The 26,286-nt window shown below is 47.1% G+C and overlaps 1 protein-coding gene across 6 annotated transcripts in view; it reads right to left on the minus strand.

Moving 5' to 3' along the window:
• Nucleotides 1-570: 570 nt before the first annotated feature.
• Nucleotides 571-26,286, minus strand: part of Phc2 (polyhomeotic homolog 2) — a 98,669-nt gene continuing 72,953 nt past the window's right edge. For 5 of the 6 annotated variants that reach the window (XM_070008800.1, XM_070008799.1, XM_070008803.1 and 2 more), the window contains 6 exons: nucleotides 9,338-9,540; nucleotides 7,730-7,859; nucleotides 6,968-7,082; nucleotides 5,738-5,879; nucleotides 4,568-4,844; nucleotides 571-1,933 (listed from right to left, as the gene is read on the minus strand). In XM_070008800.1, coding sequence (XP_069864901.1) covers nucleotides 1,779-1,933; nucleotides 4,568-4,844; nucleotides 5,738-5,879; nucleotides 6,968-7,082; nucleotides 7,730-7,859; nucleotides 9,338-9,540 — 1,022 coding nt within the window. In that variant the 3' untranslated portion in view covers nucleotides 571-1,778. Of the gene's footprint in view, nucleotides 1,934-4,567; nucleotides 4,845-5,737; nucleotides 5,880-6,967; nucleotides 7,083-7,729; nucleotides 7,860-9,337; nucleotides 9,541-23,671; nucleotides 23,974-26,286 lie in introns of those variants that run through there. The other variant, XM_070008805.1, reaches the window with a different exon arrangement.

Here is a 26,286-nt window from a genome sequence, read left to right on the forward strand (position 1 = left end):
GGTGGGGGCTGGGCCTCAAAACCCACATTCTTAACAGGACCCTTAAGGAGTAACCTGGTCAGGGTTAAATACAGGGTAGCAGCTCTCTTCCACCTGTGGTATGTAGGTGAAGAGTATACTCCAACCTCCCATAACATGGCACCTGACTGGCTCAAAGACAGGGCCAGCCAGCCCCGCCACTGCTGGCTGCTCAGACCTCCCCTGACCAGGCCAGCTAACACAATCATTGGCACTGTTGCACTGCATTCTGACCTTGCTCATACTGCCTGGGCCTGGAATAATCCTCTTCCATGCAAGCCTTAGCTGTCTTCTCTGTCCTAATCATAGGAAACATTTGCAAAGTGCAAGCTGTCTCAAGGGCTCTTCTGGATGATGTCAGCTGTGTCCAAAAGCATTGCTGGAGGGAAGGAGCATCTGGGTCTGGACCAGCTAGCTCAGGAACCAAGGGGCTGGGCTATGGTTAAGACAGCCTCCCTCCCTCCCCTCCACCCTGGCCCATCCTGCTTCCTTATGAGCAAACAGCCATTTGCATGGAAGCAGCCATCTGTACAGGAGAAAGGCACCAAAGAGCAAGGTTTTACAGATTTTATTTTTAAAAAACAAACAAAAGCTTAAAAAAGTCCTTCATTTCCAACCCTGCCTGGGGGTGTGGGTGAGGAATAGAATGAGCTGAGAAAGGTGCCCCCTCTCCTGGGGAGAGTTGGACTTTCCCCAGGAATGGTAAGGACCGGGCAAGTCAGAGGCAGGCCCTTGCCCTCTGCCCTGCCTCTCAGTTAGCTGTACCTGCTGCAGGAAGTTTGTTACAAGCAAAGAAGTGTGGGAGCAGGGGTCAAGGGTGCCTCCCCACCCAGTGCCTCCAAGCTGTTCCCTCCCTTCAGAGCTCTGGCCCTATCTTGGGACTGCCAGGGTGGATAGCCAGATTACTGCGGTGTTCACCACGGCTTCTCAGTGCTGTTGGAGACAGCAGGGCACTTGGGAAGTGTCACCATGTGAGGAGGGCTTTCTGAGACCTCCTGGCCATCCAATCTCCACCTTTCTGATCTTGCCCTTTTCGAGGCTGCCCTTCGTTTCTATTCCCCATCCTCAGGCTGAGAGGAGTCCAGGACAAAGCACTAAGTGGCTGTTTGCTACAAAACACCTGGAGGTGCCAGAGGGCAGCTCATGTCTGTCAGTCCAGGTCCCATACAGTCACACAGTCATACATACACACAGCGTTAAGGCGTCTGTGCCGGCAGGCATGGCCAAACTGGGTCCAGCTTCTCTCTCTCCACCTGCAGAGGGGCAGCGGGTGGGGGAGCCCCCTGCTGCAGAGACAGGCTGAAGTGGGAGAAGCTGGCAACGGAAGGCTAACCAGGCCTGGAGAAAGCAGGAGGAAGGAAGGCAAGGGCTGTGAGGCCTTTCTAGGCCTGCTGGCTGCCCTTGGAAGTAACCCAACACAGGTTGGGAAGCCCTGACCATAACCCCCTGGAAAACGGGGGACGGAGGGAGGGGAAGAGAGCTGGGCTAGAGTATTGGGACTTTGGAAGAAGCCAGTGCTATCAATATTTACAAGCATAAAGCCCCATCTTCTGTGCCACCTACCTCTCTACCCCTCCCACAGAAAAGAAAGGCCCCTGAGAGCCATTGAGGAGGTACCCAGACCACCTCACCAGCTATGCCCCTAGGGAGAGCCCCCTCCCTCTGGCTGGCCCCACCTCCGGGCCCCTCAGGAATGTCTGTCTGGCTCTGCTTAGTGGGGAGGAGGAGTTCTGGGCCAGAACCCTGCTGCCCCACCAGCCCTAGGAGTCCTTAAGCATGCTGATGCGGGCATAGATCTTCAGAGCAGGCCCCAGCTTGATGTTCATGGCGCTCATCAGGTGGTCCTCCTTGAGCAGAAGCAGAGCTTGCCCATCAATCTCCTGGGCACGGAATTCCTCAGCAATTTCCTGACAGCCTGAGGAGGAAGGAACCCCAAAGACAGCACTAGTGAGAGCCAAGGATTCACTCACAGCAGTCTCTCCACTTGGGGAATATTTCTGGTCTAACACTCAGAATTGTATCTTGAGGACAGTATTACTCTCTTATCTTGAAGCTTGAGAGGCTAAGTGACTGTGGAGGGAGCCAGGATCCCTACCTCCTTACGCATGCATGCCTTTGTCCAGACCTCCGCACAAAGCTCACCAGTTAGAAGCTCCTCAAGTGACCACAGGTGATTTCTATGCTCAATCAGGGAAGGCAGGAAAACTTGCCTTTTTTTTTTTTTTTCTTCCTATGCCTGTCTTGGGGCTTGAATTCAGGGCCTGGATCCTGTCCTTGGCTTTTTTTTTTTTTTTTCTAAGCTAGCACTCACTTGATCCACAGCTCCACTCCTAGCTTTTTGATGATTAACTGGAGATAAGGGTCTCATGTATGTTCCTGCTCTGGGATTGGCTTTGAACCAACATCCTCAGATCTTAGCCTCCTGAGTAGCTAGGATTCCAGGTGTAAGCTACTGGCATCCTGCTTAGGCAGCTTATTTCAAAGGAAGCAAACCACTAGTTCAGAAAGCTCAAGCAGCTCTTAGGAGAGGTCCTGGTGGAGGGCAGTTGTGGCCTTTTACCAGAAGCCAGCCCCAATTGCCATGTGAGTGCTTGGAAGCAGCTCTAATCCTTCAGAAGACTGCAGTCCTGGTTGATACCCTGCAAGAGGTAGGAGCTCCAGCCAGAGCTGCGTAGCTGAGCCTTCTGCATACTTCTAGCCTGCAGCACTGCTAAGTGAATATTTTTCAAGCCGCTATGTATATATACTTTTTTTTGGGGGGGGGGAGTGGGCAGGGATCAATCATCGGTCATGGGCCTGAACTCTGGGCCTGGGTGCTGTCCCTGAGCTCTTCAGCTCAAGGCTCACTTGAGCCACAGCACCACTTCTGGCTTTTTCTGCTTATGTGGTGCTGAGAAATCGAACCCAGGGCCTCATGCAAACAAAGCAAGCACTCTACCACTGAGCTACCTTCCCAGCCCCTCAAGCCACTATGTTTTGGAGTAATTTATATCACAGTGACAGATGGCCAACACAGACTTTGGTACTTTGGAGAAGATTAAAACCTCTAACTATATGGCTGTGGCCTTGGAACTGGCAGGGTAGCAGCTGGAGTGCCTGAATATCTAAGGTGTCTTGAGACCCTGAGAAGACGTGTGATGGCCATGGAGTATACTACTGGGAGGTTAAGGGGAGAGAGGAAACTACTAATGGAGGTCTGAAGGAACAGAACTTCAATTTGATATTGTTATGACATAGAAAATTTGACAACATCGTTGGTGATAACATGCACCTAATGAACAGAAGAGCACTTTAGCTAAAGCGATTTTTTTTCAGGCATAGTGATGAAGGAGTTGCTGTTCATAGTAAAAAAGGGAGGAGGAAAATAAGGCAAAGCTGTTTAGCACAGGGAGCCAGTATTTGCTGGTTCTGGAGCTCCTGGTCTCTCCAGATGGCAAACACTGCTGAAATTATGAAACAGTCAAGAAAACTCAGTATACATGTAAAATGAAGGGGTGGATCTTAGGTGTTTTATTAAGCCTTCATGATAGCTAAGCATAGTGTAATCCCAGTTACCTGGGAGGATCATGGTTGGAGGCCAGCCCAGGCAAAAAGTGAGACCCTCATCTTAACCAACAATCTGGGTGTGGTAGGGGCATGCCTGGGCTCTCAGCTATAAGGGAGGCATAGGTAGGACAGTTGTAGTCTAAGGCTGATCCTGGGAAGAATCTTTAAAAAACCAAGACGTACTGGGGGCCATGGCTCAAGTGGTAGTGTACCTGCCTAGCAAGTGTGAGGCCCTGGGGAATAAAAAGAGAGAAGATGGTTGATCCAAGGGCTCCGAGGAGTCTTCAGGTAAGCCTCATATACTATTTAGCTCAAAAACAGACCTTGAGGCAAAACTGCCCCTTCCAAAGTAACCATACTATGACAAATCTGGATGATGTAGACAACACATACACTTTAAGTTTCAACGCAGGGATTTAAACCCAGTTCTATGTGGCTTGAAGTCTGCTCCCAACCTCTATAGCATCCTCCACTCTTGAGTAGCAGACTTGTGGCTGCCATCAATGCCTGACTGGAGCAGTGGATGAGTGAGAGTAGCAGAAAGAAGAGAGGCTTTTAAGTCCTCTTTGGGAACATCTTGGAGTGCTGTAAGATTTGCCCTTCCAGGTGTGATGTACTTGACCTCTGTCCTAAGGGCTACATAGCTGCACTGGTATTCTGTGACTTCTGCCCCTGCTCCAGTGAGTGCTCCCCTGGGCAGCTCTTTGGTCAGTATGACTTGAAAATTTTTTTAATTTTTATGTCTTATGCTCCCACCTGACACTCCTCTTGCCCCCAGAGAGGGTCTGCATTTTGCACAAACCATTTACCCTGTCAGTATCTATTTTACATTATAGCTATGGAATATTACTCAGTTTTTTTCTGGGCTAGAATATAAGCTCTCAGGGGCAGAAGCCTTGTGTACTTAATTTCTGCCTCCTAGTTCTAGAAACTGAGTTATTATCTTGAACTACTTCCATCAGTCCTTCCCTCCCATTCTGTGCTGACCCAGGCAGGCCTTTACCTGGCAGGGAACGAATGAATTCATAGACATCTTCCACGTTCCACTTAGTAGGCTCACTCGGGAGGAAGTGGTGCCCCATGCCTACCAGGTCCCGCATGTGCATGTCAGGGAGCTCCAGATCCCGCTGCCCTTGTCGGCGGCGTGAGGTGGACGAGCTGGCTGAGATGGGTGACAAGGGTTCCTCATAGCTTGAGTTATCTGAGCAACGGCTGGAGTCTTCCTGGCTGTGTGTCAGCTGCAAGGCAGTAGTAACTGAAAGGGGTACAGTGCCTGTTGACTGGGAGCAGAAAGAAACAGCTTTCCTCAGAAGGGGAACAAACCACCACTGGCAGCTCTGAGGGGCAAAGGCAGTGAAACAGTCTTCCTTTTCTTCTGAGTCCACCATGGCATCCTGGATTCCTGCATCAAACAGTGCCTGTCTGCTGTTCCATCGCTGAACCTGAATCATCCCCGGTACCGCCCCCATGCTTTGCACTGTCCTGGAGTGATATGTCTACCTTTTCTTTTAAATGTGACCTTTTAAATCTGGGCTCTCTGGGTCTATGAACTTCTTGGAACAGCATGAACACCTGGAGCATCTGGAACTTTTTATGCATGTTCACTTTGGACCAAGGCTTTTCATTAGATGCTTTAAGACAAAAACCACCATCGTAAGCAAAATTGAGCATAAGATTAAGAAAGGTCACACAGGACTACGAGTTCCTTTAAGACTATGTCCTTGGAGCTTTAGCCACACTAGAGTTCCCAGCATGGAACTGGGACTGAAAACTACTGAATGGACAAATGCCCAGATTGCTGGTGGGAAGTTCCAAAAATTCAGTGCTCCAGTGTCCATGGGGCAAAATGTGGAAGCTGTCATCTCACCCAGCCCTCCATGTGTGATGGGGTGACCTAAACAGCTTGTTTTCAGAGGGCCTGCAGGGGAGGTCCAATCTCCTGGGCCCAGAAGTCAAGGGTAGAGCTCAACTGCATGATGGGGATGGTTCTGGGCAAGGTACTTTGTAAGGGATCTACTAAGAGGCACGGGAAGGCTTCACCTATGAGACCCAATGTGGGATGGAAGACAGTGTGAAGCGTGCAGTAATGAGCTGTGGGAAGGGAACAGGGTGTCAGGGCAGGATCAGGTCAGAAAGGAGGATGGTAGGCATCTGTGGGAAGTGGACCTCTCACCTGCTTCTTGGTATCCTTGGTAAGTGGTGGCAGACTGGCCTTGCTAGCCCGACGGCGGTTATGGGTTGTGGCTCCTGACTTCTGCAGCTTGCTCCGGTCTGAGTGGAAAAGTCCCACTCGTTTGGTGCATCCCACATTGTACCTGTCAGAACAAGGAAGCAGGAAGTCAGAGCTACCTCAGGGCTCCTGGGTGCTAGTCAGAATAAGAACAGCCAAGCTGTTAGGCAAAATTGAGACTATTCATTGGTTTGAATCCTGACTCCATCATGTACTGCTAGTTGGAGACTCTGGGCCACCATGTAAGGAGTGACATGAGGAACTGTCACTGATGTATTACACAACCACTTGTAGCATGTTAGACACACTCTACTATAACTACCTGTGCCAGGAAATGTCTGTCCACTGTCCAGCAGGACAAGCCAGGTGAAGCTTGTCTAAAGGGCCCTGACTACCTCTAGCATAGCCTCAGGGGCTGAGGGCTGAGGACAAGAACTCCAGCACAGCAGGCAGGGTACCACTGCCTGAGACGCAGACATTACCTTTGGGGCTTTGAACTTTAAGCTCAGCCACTTCTACTTTGACACAGAGATTACATAGGGCTTTAGGTTCAGAAAGTCTAAATTCCAAAATCTGTAACTCACTAGCTGTATGACATTCAGAATAACTGTGTCTTAATTTTCCAACCTCTACAAAGCAGACAACAGTAAAAATACAATTGAGACAGCTGCCCTACAGTTATTTTGTAGATGAGGCCATAGATACCAACTGACTAGCATAATACCAGACATGCAGCAGGTTGTCAATAAACCATAGTGGTTTGTATTATGCCCATCAGTCCCTAAAGACAGGTTATCACAGGGACACTGTACCTAGTGTCAGCATTCTGGGCAAAAGTCTCTGATGCAGTGCTTACCCTAAGGAGGTAGCAGGAGCAGAACAGGTACCACTAGGACCCAGGAGGCCACCCAGCTAGAGGGCTGCTTCCTTCCTCCAGGCTGCTCCTCTCTGATATCACCACTCCCTCCAGGTATATGGTTTCTTAGGCTTGGTATGTTAGGGATGCAGCGCTATACCAGGCAGGTCAAAGAAATAGGCACCTGGATAAGCTGCATTTATAGCCTCCAAGGTGGAGTTATTGGGGGGGAGGACAGGTGTAAAAGCAAGATTCCAAGGTGAAATGCTGAGGAGAAATGAAGGGCTGCACATGGCAGCAGGGCTGAGGCCACTCACCTCTTTGCACAAGCCATGGAACAGAAGCGCTTGGAGCGCTTGAACTTATAGGCAAAGTCCACCCGGCCACAGAGCTCACACTTGAGTTTGAGGGGAGTACCCTCCTCTTTGGATTCTGAAAAGTAGTAGAAATGGTAAGTGTGGAGGGGGAGGAATTCCTGAAGGACTGTGACAGCTCCAACACAGGCCTCTGTACTCCGCCTGACTCTCCCTCATGTTCCCAGGGGTGTGACACACAGTAGGTCTAGTCTGTCTGACACATACTAAAGTGCTTTCACCACTTGTTTTAGAAGGGCTGTGATTCCTGGTTGGAAAGTTCGCAAGGACACACGGTAAACTAGACAGCTTTTCTTCCGAGTGCTGTGAGCCTCAGGCACCATACAGGTGTGCAAAGTAAGCACCCTTCTTCATGAGCATGAGTGAAGCAGCAGCTCACGTGTGCCAAGTATAGTCCATGCTTGGCCACTGCTACACTTCAGGGCCACCCATTCCAAGTGCAGGCTTCTGAGGAGGGCAAGCCTGCCTGCTGCTGTCCTCACATCTGCTCCTGGGACTTGCCAATGTGTGTCATAGGAAGTACAATTCTTAAGATAGTGTTGGACTGGAGCAGGGCTGGAGAAGCAGGGGATAAACGGACTGTGGCAATGCTCGGTGGACAGGAATCCTTGCTCAGAGTCCTCCATGGACAGTGAGAAAGGGGGAGTATAGGCCTTCCCTTCCTGTCAACTCAAAAGGCCTGAGATCCCTGGCTCAGGTACCTACCTTGCAGGTAGGGCTCCTCCATCTCAGAGTCAGTGGTGGTGGTATGGTCCTGCTGCGGAAGCTTCTCAGCCAAGAACCCCTGGGCATACTTCTTCTTGAGATTCCCCACCAGCAGGGACGAGCGTCCCACCTAGAGGACAGGTGACATGGAAGCCAGGAGGGTTAAGCTAGAACACATCCTTGCTGTGCAGCCTCATCACAATTACAGGTTAAAAAGCAGCCAGGCAGATGCCAGATCCCTTCTGAAGCACCATCCCCTCCCCCCCATGTCATCAGCCACAGTTCCCCCCCTCAAGGCCTGATCCTATTGTCTAGCTCACAGGCAAGAAACAGTAGGCACCAAAGTACAGGAATGGCTTTGGTCTAGAACCAGTGGATGGCCAGGATGGTCAGGAGAGTATCTATTCTTCCAGGACAGAGATGAGGTTTCTTACAGTGTCCGATCAAGTAACAGGCCCAGAGCTCACTAGGTAGGAGCAGGGCTAGGTCTGTACATTTGAGTGTATTTATGAAAGAGACTCAGCACCCCTTTTCTGAATTCTTATTCTCCACTTTATCCCTGCCCTACTGAAGTCAGAGGTACATGCAGCCACAAAGAGCACAAGAAAGAGCTATACCCCATGGTTGCCAGATCTCAGGCTGGCTTGTTCACTTCTTTGGTCCTCCCCTTTGGGTAGCCTAGTGGCCAGCTTACAAGGTAGATCTAACTCTAGGGAGATGCTAGTGTGGCATTCAGTCACAGCTACCTAAGACACCAGTTAGTTCCCATTGTTTCTTCAGGCCAGGGAGGACCTAGTTTCTTATAGCTAAGGTGTTTCTGTGGATTTCTTTATCACTGGCCTTGGTCAAGAAGAGGACAAGGACCCATTTGGTCTTTTGGCATTTGAGAAGGCAGTTCAACCATTTTAAGTCAGTCCAGTTCTCTGCTGTCTACGCAAACCACCTATGGATCCAAAGAATGAGCAAAAGCAGATGTCATCCAGGAAGATGGCGTCTCTAACAGTTAGATAATTCTTGTATGAGGCTAGTGTGTACTGGCTCTAGGCTCTGCATACCTACAGAACAAACTGCCTGCCCTAGCAACATACTGCATAGAACCAGCTCTGGGTGCTCTAATAAAATCATCTTGGATTCTTTTGGTTCTATTGCACTGGAGACCTCTGACTATGCTTTCTGAATGCCCTTCGATCTTATTCATCCTCCTTTCAAGGCTGTGCCCAAGGAACAGGCTCCCCTATCTTTGTTTCTGATACATCTTGAGAACCCTGTGCTAAGCAGGTTCCTTTTGCTCTAACTGGCCACAGTTTTGCCATTCAAGGTTTTGACACCAAAACTATTATTTCCAAGATCTACAGTCTCTCACTAAATACCCCAAAGTGAAGTAACTCCCCTCTACCTAATGGGTCTTGCCAATTATTCCTGGTCACTGAGGACTTTGGATACCCTTAATCCTAGAAAGAAATGGTTCCAACACTCTTTGGAGGATTAGCAAAGAAAAGAGCAAACTTCACATTTTCAGAAAATTTACATGGATATGTAAAAATATTCTAATATACATCCAAAATATACTTTAAAAAAAAAAGAGAGGGGAAAAGAAGTAGTCCGTACCGGGAAAGGCTCCGCCCCCTCCTGGATCACAAACCCTTCGATAACATGCGTCAGGATTTGGGGTTTCACAATGGCCTGTGGTGGTTTATTCTCACCATTCTGGGGGGCAGTGCCGGTGATGCTGGAGGCAGAGTTTCCGTTCCCTGAGGTCATGCCGGGGCTGCTGAGGTCGGTCAGTGCATGAACAATGCCCTGCCCTGTCTCTGCACAGGGGAGAGTAGGAAACAAAGCAGTAGAGATCAGAACAGAGGTGAGGCCTGGAGAGAACAGCAAGAACACCATACCACAAGCAGTCCCTCTCTTGATGACCTCCTTCAAAGGTACAGTTCCAGTGGACAGGCACCATATGTGAGTGCAATCAGTTGTGGAATAATAGTGCTAATCAGCTAACAATGTTTCTAAATTTCCTCCATGTGCTATGAACAAGTTAGAGACAAGAACCTTGGCTTAGAGGAGGCAAGGCGTTGAGCAATATTGATTTGGGCAAATGACGCAACATGCACTTTGGTTGTAAAATAGCATGAAGGTGACATATAAAATCAGGATGAGAAGCCCAACTATGTACAGAGCCTAAGGTATAATGGGACTGTGGAGTTAAGTAAACTTGTACAATTTTCCTTGGAGGGCTGGATTTTAAGAGCACATTGAAATGTCAAAGCACTGAACCCATAAATTAGATACCAAGGGAAATTAGGGGTCAAAATGCCAGGGAACACCATATGATCTGGATTATACAGATGGTCACTTGAGGTCACAACATTGAAATACACATTCATTCTCCTCTACCATGGAAGTTGCTAGGCAGAGCTGTGACTATCTGTGCTATCTCTACTCCCTGTACCTTCCATCAAACCTCTTGCTCAGTGCCCAGGTTTCATACCAAAGCCAACCCTCAGCGGGCCCTCCATCTCTCTGTGGACAAACTTCCTAAATAATTCTCCTTAGGCCTGCTTCCTTCCTATTCAAGATGCAGCAGTGCTCCAAGTATGACAAGGGGCCATTTCTCCTTCCCACCCAAAAGCACCTCACAGGAGGTGCCTCATTGCCTTAGAGGTACAAGGTCTCCTTGCCTCACTTTCGTTAACTCTCCCCACTTGCCTTCCAGGGCTGTTTATTACCACCACCAAGCACCCAGAGAGTGAAGTTACTTCAAGCTTGGAGTTCTTTAAAAAGAGAAAGTTGGGCTGAGAATGTGGCTTAGTGGTAAAGTACTTGCCTAGCATACACAAATCCCTGGGTTCAATTCCTCAGCACCACATAAACAGAAAAAGCCACAAGTGGTGCTGTGGCTCAAGTGGTAGAGTACTAGCCTTGAGCAAAAAGAAGCATTGGGGACAGTGCTCAGGCCCTGAGTCTAAGTCCCAGGACTAGCCCCCCTCCCCCCAAAAAATGTAAAAAGAAAAAGTCATTTCTTTATTGCAACCAGCCTATTAATATTAAACATAACCCAGTGGTGGTGTATGACAGTGTAAAAATGATTTCAGTATATTTGTTATTTAAGTAATGTTTCAACAAAATTTTTTATGAAGATGTTCTTATTTCATGGTTAGGAATCCAAAATACCAAAGGGCTGGACACTGGTGACTCACGCCTATAATTCTAGCTACTTGGAAGGCTGAGAATGGAAGGATTGAAGTTTGAGGCCAGTCCTGGCAGAACAACTTAAGAGGCCACTTCTTGGGCTGGGAAGGTGGCTCAGTGGTAGAACACTTGCCTTGCATGCTTGAGGCCCTGGGTTTGATTCCTCAGCACCACATAAGCAAAAAGAAAGAAGCCGGAAGTGGCGCTGTGCCTCAAGTGGTAGAGCGCTAGCCTTGAGCTGAAGAGCTGAGGGACAGCACCCAGGCCCAGAGTTCTGGACCCCCCCCCAAAAAAAGAGGCCACTTCTTTACCCATATCAGGGCACAGAAGTGTGTCTGTCATACCAAGCTACATGGGAGGCTAAGACTGGAGGATCATGGTGCCAGGATAGACTGGTCAGCAAAGTGTCCATATGGAATGCAAGACCCTATCTTAAAAATAACCTGTGTAAAACAGGGTGGGAGGGGCAGCTGATTCAGAGTTGATTCAACCTAGCAAACACAAGGCCCTGAATAAACCCCCAGAACCACACACAAAATAATAAACAAGAAACCTGACAAAAACCACCACTCAAGAATTCACAGTGCCTAATTATCAGCATGATAATAAGTGGGTCACATGGCCTGCCTTTGTTCTGTCCAATTCATTTTTAAACTACTAATCCTGGGGATAAAAACCCAGACCAATCTTTGTTTTGAGTATGCTAGTCCAGGGGCTTTAACTCAGGGCTTGGGCGCTATCCCTGAGCTTTTGTGCTCAAGGCTGGTGCTCTACCATTTTGAGCCACAGCACTATTTCTGGTGTTTTGGTAGTTAATTGGAGATAAGAGTCTAATAGATTTTCCTGCCTGGGCTTCTCTGAACTGCAATCCTCAGATCTTAGCCTTCTAAGTGGTTAGGATTACAAGTGTGAGCCACCAGTGCCTGCTTTGGCCTACTTTTTAAATGAGAAAGCATTGGCAACACAAGAGTCTGGAACACTCATACCTTCTGAATTCAACCACATATCAACTTCAGAGCTGAGCAGACATAACTCTGCAGGTGTGAAAAAAGATGATTTGTAAAAATATTTTGACATAAAGGCACATCAGCAAGTTAGAAATTCTTAAACATCTGTATATTTATTTGAAAAAAACAATAGCTTTGGATTTTCTGTACAATATACAAATAAGTATTCACTGGGTGCCTGTGGCTCACACCTGTAATCCTAGGCTGAGAGAGATCTGAGGATCATGGTTCAAAGCCAGCCAGGGCAGGAAAGTCCATGAGATCTTATCTCCAATTAACCACCAGAAAACCGGAAGTGGTGCTGTGACTCAAAGGGCTAGAGCATTAGCCTAGAGCTAGTTCCTAGGCTCTAAGTTTGAGCCCCATGACTGACCCATCCCCCCAAAAAATCCCTCTTTTGGACTAAATCTGTCTGAATAGCAAAGACTGAGAAAATTCTTTCTAATATATTAGTAGCCAGAAGGGTTAAGTGTCAATTAGTTTTTTAAAAAAAAGTTTTTCTGTTTATAAATATGTAAAAGCCTTCATTTATATGTTTTCCTCTGCCTTTTTCTAATATTTTAAATATGCAAAGAAGCAAATGCATACTTCTAAAGTTCACTTCACTCTTACCACTGAACATCCTTGAGTGATTTTCTAGCATTTGCTTGAATGTCTGTAGTGATGTGGGAATGAAGTACTTTGTTGTTACCTTGAATAGTACAATCATTCCTTATAAGCCCCAGTCTGTCTCTGTTAATTTCATCCCATTCATTCTGTCTTAAGATCAGAGAGACTAGGGCCAAAACCTGGATTAGAGATTACTATCACAGAGAGAATTATGGCATGTCCTGGTCTCTTTCCAAGCTTATCTATCTCACGGGCTGTAAAATGAAGATATGAATGCCTACCTTACTGTGTTGCTATGAGCAGCAGTGCAGGCAGTGCTAACCCTCCTAAGAAATGTTCAAGAAATGCTCCTGGAGTCAGAAATGGGGCCACTCATGACTCAACTACTTATTGAGAACTATGCAAGTTCACTGTCATCCTAGATCTTTTTCTCTTTGCCAGTCCTGGGCTTGAACTCAGGGCCTAGACTCTGTCCGTGACCCTCTTTGTGCTCAAGGATAGCACTCTACCACTTGAGCCATAGCACTACTTCCAGCTTTTCTGCTTATGTGGTACTGAGGAATCAAACCCAGGGCTTCATGCATGCTAGGCAAGCCCAGCACTAAGCCACATTTCCAGTCCCTAGGTCTGTTTTTTACTATATTTTTTTCCCTCAAAGATGGCACTCTACCACATGAGCCATAGCTCCACTTCCAGCTTTTTGGTGGCTAGCTAGGAATCAGGCTCAGGACTTGGTTGCCTTCTGAGTAATCAGGATTGCAGATGAGTCACCAGAACCTGGCTCATTTTGTTTTATTATTATTTATAATTTTGAGGAAAGGTGTTGCTAAATTGCCTAGTCTCACTCTTACTGACTAAACCTCTCTAGTACCTGGGTAACAGGCATATGCGAATCCCCAGTAGTTTTGTTAAAGAATCACACAGGTAGAGGAAAATGAGTAACTCTCCTGGTTTGGTGTATAATGCCTCCAGTATTAACAGAACTAAAATGGAATTAATACATCCTCCTCCAAATTCTAGGATCACCTTGCCTTTCACTGGCACTTATCAAGCACTTTCTGATGATCTTGTCCCCTTTAGGCCTCTCATACCTCATGCTTCTCCCCATCTCTCAGATCTGTGCCTCTTTTATTTTTTTTGGGGTCCAGTCGTGGGCCCTGAACTCTGGGCCTGGGTACTGTCCCTCAGCTCTTCAGCTCAAAGCTAGCACTCTACCACTTGAGCCAAAGCGCCACTTCTGGCTTTTTTCTTTTTGCTTATGTGGTGCTGAGGAATCGAACCCAGGGCCTCAGGCATGCAAGGCAAGCGCTCTACCAGAGCCACCTTCCCAGCCCAGATCTGTGCCTCTTAATGCATCCTGTAAGACAAGGGGCCTATGTGTTGAGATTGGATTCTTTCAATACGTAGGTATCACCAGGCACCAGTGGCCCATGCTTGTAATCCTAGCTAATCAGGAGCTGAGATCTGAGGATAGAGGCTCAAAGCCAGTCTGAGCAGGAAAGCCCATGAGATTCTTATCTCCAATTAAAACCAGAAAACCAGAAGTGGCGCTGTGGCTCAAGTGATAAAGTGCTGGCTTTGAGCCGAGGGACAATAACCAGGCCCAGAGTTCAAGCCCTACAATCAAAAAAATGTAAAAAAAAAAAAGTAGATACCAGCACTAAGGCTACAAATCCAATGTTCACCTCTGTGAAGCAAAGACTTTTTGGAATGAGTTTTAAAAAGAAAAGAATTTAAGACAGAGGACAAACTAATAAACCTTTTCCTCCTAACATTAGAAGCTTCACTCCATAATAATCCTGGGGCAGATTACAGAAGGAATCCAAAGGGCAGGAGGGAAGCTGTTTTGTGAATAATGAAGGCTGGTTGCTATTTTGCCTTGCAGTTATCTTGAAGGCCAAGAGCTCATCATCTGCTTTATTAACAAAGGAGTTTGGCTATTTCTGGAATAACCAAACAGTCTCACCCCCTGCCAAGTTCAGCACATTGAGATTAATTTTATCTGCTCTCCCATTCTCCCAGACTGCTTTTCTGCCAGCTTGGGGGAAAGCAGCTTAAACAGTGAAACTTGCAGAAACCTGCCCCGCAGGCCCTGAGGCCAGAGGAAAGAGACAAAGAAATACTCTATGTTTGGAATTCCATTCCTTACTTAATTCTCTAGACCATTCTCCCCAGACTTAGAGTGCAGGGGTGGGGGGGCAAGGGGAGAGAATGGGGGCGGGGGAGGGGGGCGGGGGCGTGATTCCCACAGGTCTCAAATGCCTCACAGTTGGGTACCTGAACAGTGGGGGAAGAACATGCTTAGCTGGAAGGGCTAAAGAGGAAGGTAAGCCATGCTCCATTCAGGAGCATTAACTTGCCTTTAATTGAAGTTGATCACAAAGGGCCAAGTATTTGGGTCAGAACAAAACGGTTTCTGCTGGGGAATGTTCACAAAACACATGTTCAGCCGGGCGCTGGTGGCTCACGCCTGTAATCCTAGCTACTCAGGAGGCTGAGATCTGAGGATCGCGGTTCAAAGCCAGCCCGGGCAGGAGAGACCGTGAGACTCCTATCTCCAATAAACCACCAGAAAACCGGAAGTGGCGCTGTAGCTCAAGTGGTAGAGCGCTCGCCTTGAGCTGAAGAGCTGAGGGACAGCGCCCAGGCCCAGAGTTCAAGCCCCACGGCCGACAAAAAAAAAAAAAAAAAAAAAAAAAACATGTTCAAACCTTAGGTTGCTCCCCAATTCTGGCCTTTACTCATGGGTTCTGGCAGACACAGCCTCCAGGATAAAGTAAGTACCATGCAGTGTCCTCTCTATGCTCCCATCTGCAACTGTCTGCCTTGGGGTTGGCTACCTCTGCTAAGCAGAGCAGAGGACTATAATATACTCAGTCACCTCTATGCCTTAGGGGCTGACCCAGTGTCCAAGATATGACAGATACTTCATCTGGATTAAATCAGAATACAAAGAATCCACAGTTATAAATCTTCATCATTAAGAGTTCAGGTTTCTCAAGCATCAAAAGAAACAACTTGGCAGACAGATTTGAGAGTTGCTTTCTGAAGCTACAATGGATGACTTGAAAGAAGCTTGTGTCTTTCTAGATGAGTGGCAATTCTGGGGACCTAACTATAAATAATAGCTATTCTTTGGCCTACTTCTTCCTGTCACAATAAAGGTTTCCTCAGTATCAGGAATATTTATGCCAGATATTGGAACTTGGCAAGGCAGGATGGACTCTATAGGCAGAAGCAGGGAGATGCCTAGAAAAATAGCCTGCCCTCAGGACTCTTGACAGGCCTCCAGAGAGGCTGAGATTCCAGCCAGCAGAAAACATCGGTCAAGCTGGTCCAGCTATGTAATATCTGAACACTATGGAACCAGTTCTGATGTTCTTTACAAGCTCAGACATACACCATCTGTTATTGGGGACTGTGGCTAGGTACTGTATTTGCAAAGGGCATCTCATATGTCTAGTGCTGTTTGACTGTGGAGGAAACAAACGACACAAGTAACATGCCATACACTTCTACTTCCACCCTAGGTCAATGGCCAACCTTCTGTATATGTGAGAAGGGAGTGTTTTCATTTAAAAGGTATCTAACTACTCTTGCTTGGCTACAAGACAAAACTAGTTCAAAAAGTAAGGAACAAGGTGATAACATGGATTATTTTTTTTCTGTTCAACATAATCACCTATAAAAGAGGAACTGCTCCAGGCTCCTGGTGCTGTGGTTGGCTGTGCCTCAGCTTGTAGGCCCAGTGAGTGAAAAGGTGGCCACAGCAGGGACAGAAGGGCACCTAAAGAACCTGTTCTAGAGATCCTGCGTGGAGCTGCTAAGTGATGCCCATGAACCACATCCAGGAGATGATAGCCAATTTAAAGTATACCTGGTCCTAGCAGCTGGCTGCCCCAGAGTACAGTGAGCTGAAAGGAAGTATCTAGGCATTGCCTTTTGCAAACCCTTTAGTCATATCTGAAAGAGAGGGAAGCCCTTTATATTTCAAAAACACCAATTTATCGATACTCCTCCCATTCCCCATTCACCTAGCAGTGAACCAATCCTCCGGGGGCAGGCATTTTTGGATGACAGGGCACCAGATCACCTGGGGTTACAGCCAAAAGGGCCCAAATCTAAACTCTTCATTTCTAGGAAGGAAGCAATTTGGGCTCAGGGTTGAGTGATTCAAAGGTCACAAAGGCAGTCAGGCTTTATATTTCCCTGCCCAAGTGGAGCAGTAGGTGTGGGCTGTGCTTTGAGTGGTCATGGAACTCCACGAGGCAAAGCTGGCAGAAAAGGGAAACTACATTCTGGGACATGGTGAAGCCATGTGTAGTCTGGAGCTGGAGCATTCAGGTTAGGAGAGGCTATAACTTACAAGACTGACTTAAACTGCATTCTGGGACATGGTGAAGCCATATGTAGTCTAAAGCATTCAGGTTAGGAAAGACTATAACTTGGAAGACTGATTTCCTAATAGGATTCCTGAACTATCAAGAAAAGCATTCATGAGAATAGTTAATCAGAACCTACAACCTAGATTCAGTATTTCAAGACATCTAAAAAGAAATAGCACATGTGCCTTCAATAGGGCTAAACATGCCCTTCTTTTCGGTCCTGTGAGTACCAGAAGGAAGCCAAGAACCAATACCAAATGTTTATATCCTTTTCAATTCTAAGGACAGAGCTATTAGGCTTGCAAGACCTCTCTGCCTGGGGGACACAGGCTGTAGCCATCACACAGGGACCACAACTAGACTCGGAGTACCTTTCTCAGCACTGCCAACAGCTACAGCTGCTCTAAGAACCTCTCCAGAGAGAAAGAAGACGACAGTCACAGGAAGACCCCTGGAGGCACTCTGCCTAGCACAGTGGTAAGCTTTTCGGGCATGAGGTAAGGCCGTGGATCCACACCCAGCTTTCTTCTTGGCAGATCCAAAGGGCCATTGAGCTAGGTGCTCTTACTGTCACTGCAGAACAACTACGTTGAGTCTGAGTTACCAGGGCTGGAGAAGCATGCTTCTGGAGTCTTAAGCATCAGGGCTGAGTACTTCTGGCTAAGGTGCCTATTAAGGAGGCTGGCTCCTCTCTTGCTGGCAGCCATTACCATACAGCTGACTTCATGCTGTTTCACAGGACATAGGCAAAGAGAGGGCCCTTCTGACTCACCCACAATCCCCAGCTCAAGTGTACATAAGCTGAATTATAAACAGCTGAATGACTTCCAAGCTGCCACCCTGAGTAGAGGGAAGTAATCAATGGAGTGAACAGCCAGCTGCCTTCCCCTGTGCTGCTTCATGGAGGACAACGGGAGCAGTGGGGCTTTCCAAGAGGCTCAAATGTTTCCAGCCCACAGGCTAAGTACCCAAAATGGAATGGAGGTCAAAGGCAGTGGCAGCGGCCCTGCAGGACCAGAGGATGACTTTAAACAGGTCAGTGTACCAGGATGCAGGATCTCAAGGTAGAGTCACAAGAGTTCTGCTTAAACACTGGCAGTGGATGCCAGTATCTAATGCCAAGCCCAGGGATCCCAAGTAGTTTTGTACGAGCAGATGCCAATTTCAACCAGCAACAGGGAGAAGCTCTTCAGAGATACCAGATTCTCAGGAGCTGAAAGGAAGAATGGCAATGTGGGAAGAACATGAACTCCAGGGCAGATATGGGTCATGTTCTGGCTCCATCCATGACCTGTGGGCTTCAATCACTCAGTACTTGCTCAGTTTCAGTTTCTTTATCCCTAAGATCTATGTGTCTGGCAAGGTTACCGTTAGTATTAATTTATCTATGTGCAATGTTGGTCCTGAATACTTGAAGCAGTGTTAAGGCTCTGGGATCAGAAAAACCCAAGGCTTAAATCCTAGCTTGCCATGGTAGTAAAGTTACTCTGGTCCTAATCTCTTTTACCTATGTAGTATGTGTCTTATTGGATGTAGTGAAATGATTACATAAGATCATGGAGTACAACACAGTGGAAGCAGCCCTTACATCATTCTTATTGAGGCTGGCCTTTTCATAGCCAGAGCCCAAATGGAGGCATTGCCTACATTTCCTAAGGTGTTGGTCTACTCAGCGTGTCCTGTCCTTGCATTCTTGAGATCAGGATTCAGGACTTTAACAAAGACTGCAACATAACAGAAATGCTTCTGGACCTCAGCCACAGGTACTGACCCAAAGGAGCAGATAATCACCAGATTACCTTTCTATGCAAAGCTTTTGATGTCACCAAACGAGATAAGGAGTAACAGAGACAAATATAAAAGGAGACTACTTAGTATCAAGGAAAGAATCAGCTGGCAATTTAGCTTGCAAAATGAAACCATTTACAAGGCTAAATTCATGGAAGATGAATTTCTGCGTTTACAAAAAGAAATCCAGAAATATTTATAAATGTCCTAATTATTTGCAGGCTGATACCAAGGAAAGGCATCCATGTTCCCCAACAAGATGACCTATTTGTTTTTTATTACCAACTATAGGATCACCAATATTTATTAGGCAAATGGTGTGTGTGCATATGGGGGGAGGGGGTTTGAGATGGAAGAAAGGCACCAAGTCTCAGCTGTCCTGATTACATATGATCCATATAATACTCACCTTGTAAATCAATCCTTCTATTTTGTTACCCCTTTCTTCTTGAGATCATTGTCTAAGCTTTCAGTCACCCCATTTGCCACCAGTCAACTGACAGAACAGATTAACATAGATTACTGAAGGCCTGGAAAAGTAGATTGACTTAATTAGGTTTTTTTGAAGTGATTGTTTTGCCCATAGCTGTGGTATATGCTAGGCAATTGGTCTGTCATTAAGCTATAACCCAACATTTTAGCATTTTTCTTTTCTTTTTGGGGGTATAGGGGTGTAGATTAGGTAAGCATTCCAATACTTGAGCCATAATGCTTCCCCACCCCATTTTATTTTAATTGAAAGTGTCACTTGTTTTGGTTGTTTCCAGTGCCTTAATATAACTGTGTGATTTTGGGCCACATATGGATGTCTTCAAATACACTAAAGATATCAGTAACGAGAAATAATTACACAGTATTTAAAATATAATAGCCATGCAGCAGGAGTTTTAAAAATAACTCTCAGTAGTCATGAACTTTGATTTTCTTGCCAACAGTTCCAAATACAAGGCATCAGCCTGGGTCCCTTAATTTACTGCAGAGAACTTGGTGATGGCATGGCATCTAATAGTCAACTCTTCTTAATAGAAATGAAAATAAATTTCACAGCTAAGAAATCATCCTGGAAACAAACATTTGCTTGACTTAAAAGAAAGTAAAAAACCAAACTGGGACTCTCCTCAACATCTGGATTCATCTCAGAACACTGGCAATCTGTGATTACGGCAATCATTTCTTTAACAGATGTAGAAAGAATGTTCTTTTGGGGGGGGCAATCTGAACTAAATTCTATTTGGAAATTGAAACGATAGAGAAGCACGTCTTTTTCTACTATCTATAAATAACTTGGAAAGGGGAAGAATAATTAACTACTACGCTGGCCTAGATGGTGTTACAATGAATCCCATAGTTAAAGAGTTTATTATTGAAATTGCCATGTTTCCAGCTAAACTCCTCCATTCTTGCTCTTTTTCAACTATAAAACAGCCCATTTCTTGAGTGTGTCAGTTATACCCTACTTTCATTACTAAAGAGGAAAAATGTCGACTCATGGTATAGTTTAAACCATGTCACACAAATATTTCAAACAAAAATCTAAACATGTTCAGACTTCTACCTCAAAGGTAGTTCAGCTTTGAGTCTAGGTCCCTGAGAGCCACTGATATATGGCCTCATGGGAGTTGACTAAGTATGGCAGCATTCCTCACTTTGCTTTTCCATGGCATCAGGGGCCCAAAGGAGAGATGGGAGTGACAGGCTCAAACACTGTACACAAGAGCTTCCCACCATGGAAAAACAATTATTTTCATCTTTCAACTGCAAAATGGCACAAAGCCAAGGAAATGAAAGCAGGAATCATAACTTAGGAAAATCACTTATTCCTGTTCTCACCTCTAGTAGGTTTATCTTCAGATTTTGTTTTTTCATGAGTATGACCAAATGTCTGGAGTTGAAATACCGGACAGTAGGAGAACGTTAACATAATTTGCACTCACTTGAAGAGGGAAAAAGCCCTTGGTGATTTCTTTCTAAAACACTAGGACCAGAACAGGAACCACCAATCCTATTCCCTAATTTTAAAGATTCATTTCATTTTAGCTTACTAATCCATGATAACTGGTGAGCTTTAATGGACAAATGGGTACTGAATATCTAAGCAGGAGGCCCAAGGGAGGACAGAGACCTCTTTGTACATTCATAACAGAAAAATCCAGAGGTGAGAGAAACTCTTAAGCACACAGACATTTCTAATTCAGAGACAGTCATTATTTTTCCTTTGTGTGTATGTTTCCTTAAAAAGATAACCTATGGAAGAGTATGCAAGGCTTAGAAACAAGAAAAGTCTTATAAGATGGTCTTTCCATTGACTCCTCTTTATTTAATTTACTCTCCTCCCTCTGAAAGATCAGGACTAAAGGATCTGAAGCATCTGAGACAGGAAATGAGTAAGACAGGAAAAAGGATGTGGTCTGAAAAAGAGTGGATTCTGGGGCTAAGCCAGGGCAAGTTAACAGGCACAGGGTCAGACCTGGGGGAAGGTCTGGCAAGCAGGAAAGAAACCTCAGGGTCAGACAGCATAGACTAGAAAGTCAAAGACAGGCTGGAGAAGAGTAACTTCTGCTGTCCCCAAAGAAGAGTACAGAGAATGCAGAGGCAATGACCAAAGAACTCTTATTGCCACAGAAGAAAGAGGGCTTAAGTTTTCTTCCCAGGAAGTACAGACAAACCTGGAAACAGATCCTGACTGGGCAGGGGCAGAAGCAGATTTCATAATGATAGTCCCTAGAAAGGCAGATGCCTAAAGACCACCACTCCCCATCTACCAGACCCCTCTGTGGAACAAGATGCCCTTGTGCTATCTTGCAGGAGCTGAAATTTAGGTGCATATATTAATAGTGCAAAACCAGTTTATCAGCTGATTCAAGTTGTATATTCCCAAACAATCCAGATATTGGGGGTATGTGTTAAAATTACTTTTATGGCCAGGTGCCAGTAGCTCATGCCTGTCTGTAAGCCTACTCAGGAGGCTGAGATCTGAGGATCCCAGTTCTATCTGAGGATCCCAGTTCGAAGAGCGAACGCACGCGCACACACACACACCTATGAAATTCTCACTGGGTCTAGGGTAGGTACTTTACCTAAAACAGTAGATAATGAAGGTGTGCTGAATGAAACTGAAATGAAAAATTAAAATCTTAGCTGGGCGCTGGTGGCTCACACCTGTAATCCTAGTTACTCAGGAGGCTGAAATCTGAGGATCCCAGTTCAAAGCCAGCCGGGACAGGAAAGTCCATGAGACTCATATCTCCAATAAACCACTAGAAAACCAGAAGTGGTGCTGTGGCTCAAGCAGTAGAGCACTCGCCTTGAGCTGAAGAGCTGAGGGATAGCGCCCTCAGATAGTCCAGAGTTCAAGCCCCACTACACACACTCTCACTCTCTCACTCTCTCACTCTCTCTCTCTCTCTCTCTCTCTCTCTCTCTCTCTCTCTCTCTCTCGTGAAAATGTTGCTTTGCTGGGCATTCAAGACAACGATTCTAAGCCAATTGCTGTTGGCTCACACTGGTAATCCTAGCTACTCAGGAGGCTGAGATCTGAGGATTACAATTCAAAACCAGCCCCCACAGGATCTCCAATTAACCACCAGAAAACTAGAAGTGGCACCGTGGCTCAAAGTAGTAGAAAACTAGCCTTGAGCAAAAAAGAGCTCTGAGACAGCATCCAGGCCCTAAGTTCAAGCCCCATGACCAACAAAAATAATAAAATTCTAGAATCAAAATAATGTGAAGTTCAACATCTACTGTAACCCAAACCTAAATCCTAATCAACAGGCACAGCCGCGCACAGATCTACTGTCGGGTGCAAAGGAGAGAGGGGAGAAGAGGGAGGGACAGGGTGTGCAGAAATACAGAAAATAGTAGGAATTTCCTTGCTTCCTTGGCCTGTCTTTTCACGCTGACCTAGAAATCCTGGCAATTCCAACATTTGGGTTGACTCAGGAGGGGAAGGAAAATCCCAGGTGAATGATAATTGGATTACTCAGTATGCTCCAGGTTCAAAGGGCTGGAAAAGGCCAGGACAGCGGAGTCTGGTCCAGTGAAAGTGTCAGTATTTTTTTAAACTCCAAACTGAGACACTTGGGCTGTTAAAGACAGTGGGCTGGAATCACTTAAGTTGAGGTTGTCCTAGGAAACTTTGGGACATATGGTGGATTTAGGTTGGTAATTCATTTCACAAGGAATCTGCTGGGCACAATATGCTAATAGAGGGGATTAAGGATCAAGGCTGGGAAAAATCAGAGGGAGAAAGCTGTCACTGATTAGTAAAGGAGGAAAAGATGGCACAAGAAGGTAAACTTTGTAGGTTGGGAAAGAAAGTTGGTCAGAAATCTATGCAGGCAGCAAAGGTGGGGGTAGGGTGGATGGAGGGTCTCAGCGGCAACGACTAGCATCCGACAACGTGGGTGGGAGACAAGGGTTTGGGAATTCAGACCAGTCGCTTCACCACCGGTTCGAATTCAGGCCTAAGGCAATGGTCTCGCTAGGTGTGGAGTCCGACTTAAATAACAATGCAGCATACCCACATTTGGCAAGGAGGGAGAGAGGGAAAACGCTCTTCTAAAAACGGAAGGGGACGAGCCCAGAACGACTTGTCTCTTTCCAGCCAATAAAAACCTCTGGAGGCTGAACTAGATCAAGAACAAAACTCTCCAGCGAGGACACCGGGAATGTCTGCTCCGCGTAAAGTGCGGCAGACGCCGCCGGCCCGGAGGCCGCGCTCGCGGGCGACCGTGCGGCGACGCGCGGGGCGGGGGCGTGCGGGGAAGAGGGCGCACGGAGGCGCGGCGGCTCCCAGGAGATGGCGGCGGCTCCCGGGCACCTCCCCGGCGCCCTGAGGGCGAGCGCCGCGGCTGGCACCGCCTGGTAGCCGACTAGGCCGCCGCGCGCGGCCTCGAGGGCGGCGCCCGGTTTCCTGCGCGGCCCCAGCCCTCCGGCGAGAACCCCTCCCCCGCCCCGGCACTGACCTGTCCAGGGCCCGGCTGGGCCTGGCCGGGCGGGGCCTACGCAGCCCCTCGGCCCGGCGCCGCCTCGCGCGGGGGCCCGGGCGGGCCGCCTCCTCTCGGCCGGGAGCCTCCGAGCCGGGGCCCGGGGCTGCCGCGGCGCATCCGATCGCAGCGGCCTGGCTGGCCTCGACAAAGGGCGATGGGGACGCTGGCCCGGGCGGGGGCGCGAGGCCGGGCGGGGGCGCGGGCGGAGGCCGGGCTGCGTGCGCGGCAGGCGCTCGAGGGCTGCAGCGCCGCGGAGACAATGCGGCGCGTCCGGGACGGCTCCCGGGCCGCCTCCGCCGGGGCGGGGCGAGGGCGGGGCCGGGCCGGCGGCTGGGCGGAGCGGGCGACGGACGCGGGCCGCGCGCTTCCTTTGTGCGCCGGAGCCCCGCCCCGCGGGGGTGCGGGGCTCCGGCTCTCCAGGCAATCGCCGGCCGGAGCGCGGCTGGCCTCGCCCGCACCTTTTCCACCGGGGGGGTTCGGTGACTCCGGCCGCGCTAGCTGGGGGCTCCGAAGCTAGCCTCGTAATGATGACCTCCAGTAATTGAGGGTCAGTAAGTGTCAGGGCACCCTCTTGCTTGGTATGGCTCACAGTAGCCCTCTCAGTGGTCATTATCCTCCCCACTGGGAACAGAGGATCAGAGAGGTGAAGTAATGACCGAAGGGACCCGTCCCACCTCCATAAAGAGCGTAATCCCTACCCGTTAGCTTTAATGTGAGGGTTAACTGACCTACAAATTGCCTGCAGTGCCTGGCGCTCAGTGGGAGCCCAATAAATGTTCGTCGTCTCCCCCCCCCCCGCCCCGCCCCGCCCAACACACAGATTTAACCTGAGTTGTTCTAACAGAACACCTTCTTTCAGTAAATGCGCTGGGAGGTGTGGCGTACAAAAGATGCCATGTTATGTGGCACAAGTCTCTCCTCCAGGAGCCACTTTGCAGACCACTGAGAATTCCTATTCCTGACCTCTCAGCATCTCCCCATTACCTCTTTTTCCAGCATCTCCCCATTTCTTGCTCTTCTTAGCATTCATTCTCGGGCTTCCTCTCACTGTTTCCAAGGACCAGCTTCAATCTTTTGTGTTTCTAAGCCTTACCTTTATTAACTATTTCCCAAACGTTTAACTAACTGCCCCCTCCCTCTTTGGTATTTTCCAAGTTTTCAAATCCTCTTTTCGTTAATATTCACATTTCCTTTCCTCTCTGCCTCTACATTTCTTACACTTATGATGTTTTATAAACAGGAATAGAATATTGGCGTTCTCTCCACTTCCCAACCTGCCTGCACTTGCAGCTACCCACTGCCCTGCCTGGAATGCTGGGTCCCCAGCTTTGCATGCCCATGTCCTGCCTAGCCTTGACTGTCAGACTCAAGCAGTTAGTCAACTTTTTCTGTAGGAGATCAGAGAAACCATCTTAGATTTTACAAGCCACATGATATTTGCCCCAGCTGCTAGAGTATGAAAGCAATGTGTCCATGAATGAACTTTACTCTTTGCACCAAAACTTGAATCTCATGGAATTTTCACCTATCCCAAAACAGGACTCTCTTGATCACTAAAATCATTATTATCTTGCAAGATGATAGATGTAGCCCTGGGGCTTTGTGCCGCTTCCTACTAGAAATCTGTTACGATAATCTCCACTTGACAGTGACATTTCCTTTTCCTAACTTGAAAAGCACTTATTTAAGTTCCATCTATAACATTCATCACATTGTAGCTTTTCTTTAGTTTCCTGCATGCTTTCCCAGAAGACTTTAATCTCCTTGAAGGTAGGAACAGACCTTATTTCTCTCTAAATTAGCTCCCATCCCAGAGTGCTTTGCATAGATTGGCATTCAAAACATATACAGAACACATGGCCAGTTAAGTCTCCAGTGGCTAGCAATTATTTCCACTGCAAAGACACCTCTCAGAGATAGGACCTCAAGAGCAGGGTGTTTGCTATATGTTTACCACCTTGCTTAGACTGCAGAAAGATTTTTGATAGCTTTCTGGACAAGATGGGAAATGGAAGGTGAATGACAGTTCACTTGGGTGAGGTTGGAAAATAGTACTTAAAGAAATAATGTTGAGGAAAACATACTATATAAGGTATGTGGTGGTGGGGGTGCCAAATTGAGTAGAGGAGTTAGTATAATGAGTAACATATATGATAACAGACATAAAAAATTCCTGTCTCACTCCTTATTGTCTCTGTGCCTTAGTTTTCTCATCTTTAAAATGAGTATCCAAAAATTCCTAATCCAGATGGTTATTGTCAGGATTAAATGAGGAAATACATGTAAAACCTGACAAAGTTTGATGAATGTTAGCTATTAACCAGTTCTTTTTAGGCTGAAACCAGAGGCTAAATTCGTAAGATAATATTTAGCACATATAAGTAAGTATATTTTCATCAGAATATAAATTGTACAAGTTTGAGAATGAGGAGATGTAACAAGGTAGCAGTCCATGTAAAAAGAAATCTCCACACCAAAACTAAACCCAATCATTTCGAATTAAGTTGACATAGTGCTCTGGGAACCCACAGCACCATTCCCATGGGATAGAAGAATTATGTAGGGTCATAGGTACAGAGAGAGATGTGTTG

The sequence above is a fragment of the Dipodomys merriami genome, unplaced genomic scaffold (genome assembly GCF_024711535.1).
Source record: "Dipodomys merriami isolate MVZ:Mamm:240054 unplaced genomic scaffold, mDipMer1.0.p SCAF_71, whole genome shotgun sequence".
NCBI lineage: Eukaryota > Metazoa > Chordata > Mammalia > Rodentia > Heteromyidae > Dipodomys > Dipodomys merriami.